General features: G+C 39.8%; 1 protein-coding gene across 1 annotated transcript; it reads left to right on the top strand.

Annotated features, from left to right (window-relative positions):
- Positions 1-1,421: 1,421 nt before the first annotated feature.
- Positions 1,422-9,760, top strand: vcpip1 (valosin containing protein (p97)/p47 complex interacting protein 1). The gene is made up of 3 exons (XM_073849902.1): positions 1,422-4,130; positions 4,368-4,454; positions 6,422-9,760. The coding sequence occupies exons 1-3, from the start codon at positions 1,541-1,543 to the stop codon at positions 7,072-7,074; spliced, it is 3,330 nt and encodes a 1,109-aa protein (XP_073706003.1). The 5' UTR covers positions 1,422-1,540; the 3' UTR covers positions 7,075-9,760.
- The last annotated feature ends 1,163 nt before the right edge of the window (positions 9,761-10,923 follow it).

The raw sequence follows: 10,923 nt of genomic DNA, 5'->3' as shown, positions 1-10,923 counted from the left end.
TCTTTCACTTCCTCTCTTCCGCTATTCCTCTTTTCCTCTCGCAGACGCTGATTTATATAACGCTCGGATTGTCAGAAGCGGAAAAAGCTGTCGTGACGTTTGCTAGGCCAACCCGGAAGTGGCTTAAAATAAAATAAATAATAAAGACTGTTAGAATTAACTCCGTCTATTTGTGTAAGGAATCTTATGGAATATAATGGCGCTCTATTGTATTTATTTGTTTATTTATTTATTTGTTTTTATCTGGTTTACTTTTAGTATTGCCTTTTTTAAGTGGCATTAGCCTACTGTTGATATTTTGTATTTTGTACAGTTTTGTATGTTTTTGCTTTCAGCAATAAAAAAAATCAAATAGAGGTTTTAAATCTGACAAATAAATTAAATAATTAAATAATAAAGTAAATAATTGAATTTGCTTCATTCGTTTGCTCTGTTCACTGCACACAATTAGTTATTTTTGTGTATAATTTAAAAAAAAATCTAAAGTGTACTCTCTATTATCTATGTGGAACTCGTTATTCATGTTCTCAGTAGTTTATTCAGTGTTTAAAATGCATCACATGAAAATTATTTTTTCCCCCTGAAAGTCATTAACATTTTCTCTACATTACATTTTATTTATTATGGTGTTCTGATATTATTTAAACGTTTTTGTAAAAAATAAAAAATAAAAAAATAGTTAATTGCTCTAACAAGACAATGTTTTCAGCCAGCATTTTATGTACTAGTATTTAGCATACTCGTTATGAACATTTTTATAATTCAATGAAATTAATGATGTACTGGAAATGACTTAAAATAAGGGAATTCTGTTTAAAGGTGACAATTTATGAACATTTCGTCCATACAGCAAATTACGCATTATATTTAATAGCATTTTTGTAATGGGAATTGCATAGATAATAAATAAAATAAACTTTTTATAAATTTATAAATATTAGATCACATTGCAATAAACAATACTATTTGTCATAGCTTATAGAAGCTTTTCAGCCTGTAAACATTAAGCATTCGTTTTCTACAAAGAAAGAGAAAGAAACAATGTATGAAACAATGTATGTTTATGTGCAGCTGCAGTTTGTTCTCACGCCCATGTAAAGATTGCTGAACTCAATAAACACAACACAACCTTTGGCCTTCTTTGTATTGTGGTTATTGTAGTTTTGTTATTTTTCACTTTTTTTTTTTTATCGTATGATTCACCCCAGACGGTAGTAAACAAATATTCATTTTCGTGAATTAAAGAAACCATAATAATCTTGTATACTATTAGAATACATTCCAATGGTTGTTTTTTAAAATAATGTCGTTAGAAGCATAGACATAAGAAGACCTCTAGACCTGTGACGGTTAAGAACTTCATCTCCCAGCATGCCTTGTGCCGCCCATAGGGTCACACTGTTACAGAACCGCTTCCGTGTTGTGTTTGTTACTGGAAAACAGAAACTGCGTGAGGTGACATAATTTTCTATCGGCCGTCACTGATTAGACAGCGATGCTTTTGTAAACCGCTGCGTCAGAAGATATATTAGATTGGATTATGTCGTTAATTCCGGGCACAAAGCAGAAGGACAGGCGCATTTTATGCGGGATGTGCCCGGACCCGCAGTGCCAGGCGAAGCTTTTCTTCCCCGCACACACCTCCATAAGCATCGAGTGCACTGAATGCGGCCAGAGACACGAACAGAAGAACCTCGCGAATGTGGAGGAAGTGACTGACCCAGATGTGGTGCTTCATAATTTGCTGAGAAATGCTTTGCTGGGTGTGCCAGGCCCTCCTAAAAAGGGCTCAGAGCTGGTGAAAGTGATGGGACTGTCCAACTATCACTGCAAGCTGCTCTCTCCCATCCTCACCCGCTATGGCATGGACAAACAGACAGGCACTGCCAAACTTTTGAAAGAAATGAACCAGGGAGAGATTTTCGACTGCTCGCTTCTTGGGGACCGTGCGTTTCTCATCGAGCAAGAGCATGTGTCCACTGTTGGGTATGGACGGGACCGGTCAGGGAGCCTGATCTACCTGCATGACACTTTGGAGGAGATCAAGAAAGCAAACTTGAACAGAGAGTGTCTTATTCCCGTGCACGTGGACGGAGACGGACACTGCCTGGTCCACGCCGTGTCCAGGGCGTTAGTTGGCCGTGAGCTCTTTTGGCATGCCCTCCGGGAAAACCTAAAACTCAATTTCAAGCAGAACCTCGGCCGCTACAAAGCCCTTTTCCAGGACTTTGTTGATGCCGCAGAATGGGAAGACATCATTAATGAGTGTGACCCGCTGTTTATCCCTCCAGAAGGCGTTCCTTTGGGCCTCAGGAACATTCACATATTCGGCCTGGCGAATGTACTCCACAGACCTATAATCCTGTTGGACTCCCTGAGCGGTATGCGCAGCTCGGGCGATTACTCCGCCACCTTCCTACCAGGCCTGGTTCCAGAGGAGCAGTGCCGAGGAAAAGATGGCACTCTGAACAAGCCCATCTGCATCGCCTGGAGTAGCTCTGGCAGAAATCACTATCTACCCCTAGTGGGAATCAAAGGCTTGCCTTTGCCTCGTTTACCTGCTGCACTGCTTCCGAAAGCTTGGGGCGTTCCTCAAGAGTTGATTCGCAAATATGTGAGCTTGGACTCCAGTGGAAGCTGTGTGATCGGGGGTGACCGGAGCCTGCAGGATAAGTACCTGCTGCGCCTTGTAGGCGCGATGGAGGATGTTTTCATGGACAAGCACGGCATCCACCCCGCTCTAGTCGCAGATGTCCACCAGTACATCTATCGGCGCACAGGAGTGATCGGCGTGCAGCCGGAGGAGGTGACGGACGCAGCTAAGAAATCCGTTCAGGAAGGTCGTCTCCATCGCTGCCTTGTTTGCAACGCTCTTTCAGAGCTCCACGTGCCAGCTGAATGGCTCATACCAGGAGGAAAACTCTACAACTTGGCCAAGTCGACTCACGGGACGCTGCGAGCAGACAAGAATTACAGCTTTCCCTTAAATAGTTTGGTTTGTTCCTATAACCCAGAAAAAGATCTGCTAGTGCCCGACTACAAACTCAGCTCACTCACGGCCTGCACCTGGTGTCACGGAACTTCAGTGCGCCGTGTTCAGGGTGACGGCTCCGTTGTCTATTTGGATGGCGACCGTACTAACACTCGCTCTGAGGGTGGGAAGTGCGGCTGTGGGTTCAAACACTTCTGGGAAGGCAAGGAGTATGACAATCTTCCTGAAGCCTTCCCCATCACTCTGGAGTGGGCTGGCCGTGTGGTCCGAGAGACCGTTTATTGGTTTCAGTATGAAGCAGATATGACGCTTAACAGCAACGTTTACGATGTGACGATGCGACTTGTCACAAAGCACTTCCCTGGTGAGTTTGGGAGTGAGATTCTAGTTCAGAAAGTGGTGAACACCATCTTGCATCATACCGCCAAAAGGAGCCAAGATGAATACAATCCGGTTGCCATCGAAGGAGCTCATGTGCAGGACGGAAGAGACGGGAGTGAATCCGCAACACACCCTCCTACAAAAATCATCCTGACGGGGCAGAAGGGCAAAACCCTGCATAAAGAGGAACTAGTGATGAGCAAAACCGAAAGAGTCTTGCAGCACAGCATCAGCGAGCAGGCCGCGCTCTCCCAGCGCCGTAGCACGGACCGCTTGCGCCAGCAGGATCCTCGCCCATCATCTCCTTCCTCTTCATCATCCTCTGCTCCTCCCACACCCACCAAAGTGCCGCCCACCAGCGGAGAGAAGAAGATACGTGTAACAACCAGCGATGGCCGGCAGGCCATGCTTACGCTGCAGCCGCACACCACCTACGGTGAGCTCCAGAACTCCATCGTCCAGGTCTTCAACTTGTCACCTGGACAGCTGTGCATCCGACACGGCTTCCCGCCTAGAGAGCTGCCCCCTCCGCGTCCTGAGGACCAGAACCAGCCTGTTGCACTTCAGCATGGTGACCGCATCTCTGTGGAAGCGCTGAAAGAGAGCTCGCCTGATGCTCACATGACTCAGACGCACGCTCATGCACCTCAAACGCATGCTCACTCTGATCCACGACTCAGCCGCACCAGTAGCAGGGAACTTCAAGACAACATTGACCTTGAGATGTCATCACTCTGTCTCTTGGCAGCACTTATGGGTAAGATACACTTTCCTGTTATAGATCTGCTTTATGAGAAGGCTGTGTCATACTAGAATTATCATCTACTTAAGTGAAAAGCCTATTTATGTATTTGATGATGTAGTTGATGATTCTGTAATTTCAGATCATGTTTAATCAGAAATGATTGATTATTAGATGTGTGTGTGTGTGTGTGTGTGAGAGAGGCCTGTTTAATGTGTTTTCTCTTCTCCTCTCTCTTTGTGTTTCTCTCAGGTGAAGATGTCTGGTCATATGCCAAGAAACTGCCTCATCTATTCCAACAAGGAGGAGTCTTCTACAATATTGTGAAGAAAGATATGGGTAATCTGTCTTTTTTCACTTTCTCACACACAATTTGAATTGAGCTTTCAAAATTCAAAATTGACAAGACCATACAGTTGAGGCCAAAAGTTTGCATACACCTTGCAAAATCTGCAAATTGTTTATTATTTTACCAAAATAAGAGGGATCATAACAAAATGCATGTTATTTTTTATGTTGTGCTGAATTGAATAAGATATTTCACATAAAACATGTTTACAGATAGTGCTCAAGAGAAAATAAAAGTTCAATTTATAAAAATTACCTTGTTCAAAAGTATATTAACTTGATTTTTAATATTGTGTTGTTACCTGAATGATCCACAGCTGTTTTTTTTTTCAAGTGATAGTTGTTTATGAGTCCCTTGTTTGTCCTAAACAGTTAAACTGCCTGCTGTTCTTTAGAAAATCTTTGTGTATTTGAACCCTTCCCAACAATGACTGTATGATTTTGAATTCCATCTTTTCACAATGAGGACAACTGAGGGACTCATATGCGACTATTACAGAAGATTCAAATGCTCACTGATGCTTCAGGAGGAAACGCAATGCATTAAGAGCTGGAGGTGAAAACTTTTGGAATTTGAAGATCAGAGTAAATGTAACTTATTTTATCTGTTTGGAAACATGCAAGTATCGTCTGCAGTTTCTAAAGGGCAGTACTAAATTAATATTTAGGAAAAATAAGAAAAGTGTACACATCTTCATTCTGTTCAGAAGTTTTCACCCTGACTTATTGCATTGTGTTTCCATCTGAAGCATCAGTGAGCGTCTGAACATTCTGTAATAGTTACATATCCCTCATAGTCCGTCATTTGTCCTCAGTGTGAAACATGGATCTTAAAATCAAACAGTCATTGTTGGAAATACACAAAAACGCTGAAACACCAAAGAATTTGTGGGACCTGAAGGATTTTTCTGAAGACAAACAACTGTTCAGGACAAACAATGGACTCAGGAACAATTATTATTGAACGGAAATATTAATATTAATATTTTGCAGATTCTGCAAGGTGTATGTAAACTTTTGACCGTTGCCAAAAACATTTGCCATTTGCATAACAGCATAGTGAGAAGCTGAATTGAAAAATTAACAAAAATTGTCTAAGTATTTGGTTTGTCCCTCTTTTTTGCTTTGCTGTAGCTCAAACAGTATAGTATGACACTAACAATTCCAAGGTTGTAGGTTTGATTCCCAAGGAAAGCAACAACTGATACAAAATAAAATGTAAATGTGTACCTTGATTGCAGTGCAAGTTGCTTTGGATAAATGTAAATGTTTAATGACAGCAGAACTCAGGCTGCATAAACTGACTGTATAAAACCTGATGATCATGTTTTCCAGGATGGTCTTGTGCTACACTAGATTCAATATCTTACCTTTTCCATCTAAGTTCAACTGGTCGATGTCACAAAGTAATTTATTTTGATATGACCTAGAAATAGTTCATATTTTTTCAAGCCTTTAGACTTTTTTTTTTAAACAATTGTTTGATGATATGCCTTCTGTATTTTGTCTTTGTCTTTTTTTGGTGTTGATATATATACACAATTTTTTTTAAATAAGTCTCTTCTGCTCATCAAGATTGCATTTATTTGATCAAAAATACAGAAAAAAACAATAATACTGCAAAATGTTATTACAATATAAAATTATTTTAATATGCTTTTAAAATATAATTTATTCCTGTGATGCAAAGCTGAATTTTCATCAGCTGTTACTCCAGTCTTAAGTGTCGCATGATCCTTCAGAAATAATTTTATTTTTTTATAATATGGTGATTTATTATTAGAATTATCAATCTCAATACTCTGACATCAAATTGCATATCAATTAAACAACATTTATGATATTATCGTAGACAATATATATCGCACACCCCTAATTGTAAACATTTATAAAATGCAATTGAAAAACTATTAAAATGTTTCATCCACTGTGCTAACATTCTCTGTTTCTGTCTTAAGGTCTGTTAGACGGAAAGCACTGCACACTGCCCCACTTGTCCGGTAAGACGTTTGTGTTCAATGCTGCGGAGGAGCGTTTGGAGCTGTGTGTGGACACAGCTGGCCATTTTCCAGTGGGCCCTGATGTGGAGGAGCTCGTCCAGGAGGCCCTTTCCCAACTCCGCTCAGACGCCGCTTCCCGCAGTCGCGAGGGAAGCCCCGCCCACGGCCTGCGATTGGGTGCTGGCGGCGCAGTGCGCAAGAAAGAGCAAACCGTCACGGCCTTCCAAGGCAAAGGTCACTCATTGGGCTCCGCCCCTCCTGAACACCCACCAATCAGGCGGCAGCACAGCAGCGGCGTGGATCTCAGCAACAGCGCTCGCGGTGAAGAGATAACGTTGTCAGGGGAGGAATTGGTGCGCGTGGCTCCAGGCATGCTCACTTTACGCGAGGGCCGTGGATTGGGGCTTGAGCCCGCTGTGATCGAGGCCCAGCGGCAGCGCCTGCAAGAGATGGTCTCAAACATACAGGCGTCCATGGACAAACACTTGCGCCAGCATGCTGCAGCAAGGCATGATGTGAAGGAAGAAGAAGAGGCTCCTGACAAACAGGAGGATATGGAAAGTCACGGAACGGAGCCTCCCAGCACCTTCGAACCCATGGACCAATCTTGATACTTCATTACCCGCATAGCAGAGTGAGCTTCCTGGCAAAACACACATACACACACACACACTGTGATTCAACTAACGAATAATGGTGCGGCCGATTTACTGACATACGCGTCCTTTGAGTATGAAACGCATTCCTTAAATAGTCTTACGATATGAAATTTGGAGTGGTTATTACAGGAATTGAGTGTCGGCTTTCATCCACCGAAAATGTATACATGGTGCGCACTAATTTAAAAAAGAAGTTCACTTCTAGAACAAAAATGTACAGATAATTTACTCACCCCCTCGTCATCCAAGATGTTTGTCTTTCTTTCTTCAGTCGTAAAGAAATTGGTTTTTGAGGCAAACATTTCAGGATTTTTCTCCATATAGTGGACTTCTATTGTGACCGTGAGATTGAACTTTCAAAATGCAGTTTAAATGCAGAATCAAAGGGGTCTAAATGATCCCAGCTGAGAAAGACGGGTCGTATCTAGTGAAACAATCGGTTATTTAAAACCTCAGATGCTCATCTTGTCTAGCTTTGCTTGAACTCTGTGTATTCCGGTTCAAGACAGTTATGTTGAAAAACTCATGTAATTTTCTTAAAATCGTCCTATATCGCTGCACATGCAAAGAAGATCAAACGCCCTTTACATAAAATGTAAAACAGCAATGTAGAATGATTTTGAAGTTGGAAAAATAAAAATGAGAGGATTTTTTTGACATACCCTAACTATCTTAAACCGGAATACCCAGAGTTTACCCAGAGCTAGACAAGATGAGCATTTGAGGTTAAAAAGTTTATAAATAACCATTAGTCATTTCACTAGATAAGACCCTTATTCCTTGGCTGGGATGGTTTAGAGCCATTTGAAGCTGCATTTAAACTGCATTTCGAAAGTTCAAACTCGGGGGCACCATAGAAGTCCACTATATGGAGAGAAATCCTGAAATGTTTTCCTCAAAAAACATAATTTCTTCACGACTGAAGAGAGAAAGACATGAATGTATTGGATGATGAGTTGGTGAGTAAATTATCTCTAAATGTTTGTTCTGGAAGTGAACTTCTCCTTTAAAGAGATGGTTCAACTAGTCGTTTACTCACCATCATGTCATTTAAATTTCAAAAGATATTTCTGTTCATATAATGAAAGTCAGTGTGGTCCAAAATAACACTGGACCCAAATGTCATCTTTTGCGTTTCACGAAAGAAAGAAATGTCATACAGAATGACATGACTGTGAGTAAATGTTGACAGAATTTAATTTTTTGGTTGAACGATCCCTTCAGGATCACCCTTGAGCTTTGCTAGTATCCACATATAGTACTTAAATAATCAAAGTGCACTTTGACCCTCATTGCTGGGTTCACAGCTCTCTTATCAACTTAATTCACAATCCAATTTGAAACACTGACTGTCTCACTGAGTCTAAACTTCAGCCCTGCGTCTGTGTGCGCTTAGTAGGTAACAGGGTCTCCATGATCATATGTTTGTGTCCTCAACACAGTATCAGTTTAGTGATATGGTCATCTTTTGCGCTTCTCTACCCCACAATTCATCGCAGTCTATCCAAAGAACACTACGCGGTAAAAGCAGCATTTCACCTTTACTTAATCGTCCCACTACTCACTCAGAGAACAGAAACTTTTCTCATCATAGAGTTTCTGTACTGTAATCTCCGATTGGCCTTTGAGCTTGTCAGTGTTGCCTTTGGTGTGGCGCAAAGTCATTCAGACTTCCTATTTGGTTTTATTGTAGCGTTTTGCATGTCCTTTCTTCCTTAAACACTGTTCCGTGCAAGACAATTCATACAAGTTTACTTAGTATCAGAATGTAATGTAGATTCTGGGAAGATCTAAACAGAAAGTAGCTGAGTGGATGATATTTTCAGGATAATCTGAGTTCAGCGCTGTAGTGATGTTGTTACTTGTGTGTTAGGCCATACTAATATGCTGAAGTAGAGGGCAATGTGTGTCAAGGACGGTTTAAGCGGTTTCTTTTGAGAACAAAAAAAACATTCTGTTCGAGAGAGATTTTTCTCATCACCTTGGCGACTGATTCATATAAACCAAAAAAGAGAAAAGTTTACAGTAAAGCAGATTAATAGAGCTGTTGAGCTTTGGTCAGTGGTTAGAGAATAAATCAGATGGAAAAACTCGTATCTATTGAAACTTTGCTGAGCTGAGCTGTTGCGTTTAACCCGGTGTTGCCAAAAACAGGTGGTCAAACCTGTTGTTAACAGCCTTAATGAGACTTCTACCCTCCCCGGCTCTGATCTGCAGTGACACACTTCTGTAAAACAGGAGTATTGGAACGAGGCCTGACTTTGGTCCAAGGCCAAGCGTGATGTTGGAGGCTTGATGAGCTTTTAAAAGATTGGTTTTTGATTTTTAAGTCGACGACATCTATAAAAGAGCACTTTTTCTGTGTGGGCGTGTTTATTAGCTCTTGAACATAATTGATATTTGTTGGTGTAAAGAGCAGCACAAAAGAAATGTTTTACTGCTTCATGTAACACAGACTCAAGCGCAGGTTGTTTCTCTGTGACTGCTGCCCTCCTGATATATTGTATTCCAGTGTACAATAGTGGTATATATTGTATTATACTTTCATCTGTACAGATATTGAATCTGTTTTTTTTTCTTCCCCCCTCAATTGTTTCTCCTCTGTTTTTTCAATAAAACAGTTGGATGATTCTACGCAGCTGAGGAATCTGCTGTTTGCATGCTTGATTACTTTTCGCCTAACAACAATAAAGTTATTCCATCTGTATGAAACGATGTGGTCGCTGTTTCTGAATCACTTTCTAATGGAGTTTTCTATTATATTTAACAGGTCATTAATGGACCACATCAGTGTGAATTAGTGGTAACACTAAGTTTTTATTTTAGTGTAGTTTACATTTAATTAACAATACTTTCCATCTTGATTGATGTTAAATTCCACATTAACTACTGTTCAAAATGTCAGGGTTACTAAGATTTTAATGCTTTGGAATAAAGTCTGCTTTGCTCACCAAGGCTGCATTTATTTGATAAAGTAAAAACAGTAAAAATGTGAAATATTATTACAATTTAAATGAACTGTTTTCTATTTAATTATATTTTAATATATAATTTATTCCTGTGATGCAGTGCAGAATTTTTAGCATCGTTGTTTCAGACTTTCGTGTCACAAGATCCTTCATAAATCATGCTGATTTCATGCTCGAAACATTTTTTATTAACGTCTAAGTAATATTACACATTATAAATGTATTTACTGTCAATTTGATCAATTTATTGAATCCTTGCTGAATAAAATTAATTACTTCAAAAAATGTAATCTTACTGGCCACAACTTTCTAAATGTATACTAATGCATTTTTAATATTTTTGGTGAACAATAGTACATGTATTAGTTAATTTTCATAAATGCTGTAGAAATAGTTCATTGTTAGTTTATGATACATAATGCATTCACAAATTGAACCTAATTGTAATATATTACCAAATTAGTGTTGATATTTTCCTCCTAGTTAAGCTTGATGAATTGATGATGATTATAACCAGAGTGTGAATGACAAAATGACTTTTCATTTCATGAAATGAAGAGCTGTGTGCCAATGTCTCCTGAATAAGAGATAAAAATAAAAAAAACATCATATAAGAGTACATGTACCATAGAAAATGAAACATTTGGGGAATAAAAGATTTGTTTAGATACTTTGTGATATGTTGTGGTCTGAGGTGTGTTTGAAACTTTTTTTTACGTAATATGCAAATGAAACATTCACGGTCAGATAAAGCAAAAGAAAATCTAAATCTATAATACTTCCATTGTAAACGGATTTCTGTAATTGCATTTTTGTGTTTTTGTAGATTGTG

Source organism: Garra rufa, chromosome 10 (assembly GCF_049309525.1).
Source record: "Garra rufa chromosome 10, GarRuf1.0, whole genome shotgun sequence".
Taxonomy (NCBI): Eukaryota; Metazoa; Chordata; class Actinopteri; order Cypriniformes; family Cyprinidae; genus Garra; species Garra rufa.
The sequence above is the reverse complement of the archived record's forward strand: the minus strand, read 5'-3'. Positions and strand labels throughout refer to the sequence as shown.

What these genes read in the sequence shown, in the direction of transcription:
- vcpip1 (XM_073849902.1), top strand. Translation starts at nt 1,541, where the DNA reads ATGTCGTTAATTCCGGGCACAAAGCAGAAGGACAGGCGCATTTTATGC. An exon ending in TCTCTTGGCAGCACTTATGG is followed by an intron (nt 4,131 to 4,367) that starts GTAAGATACACT and finishes TGTTTCTCTCAG; the next exon opens with GTGAAGATGTCTGGTCATAT. An exon ending in TATTGTGAAGAAAGATATGG is followed by an intron (nt 4,455 to 6,421) that starts GTAATCTGTCTT and finishes TTCTGTCTTAAG; the next exon opens with GTCTGTTAGACGGAAAGCAC.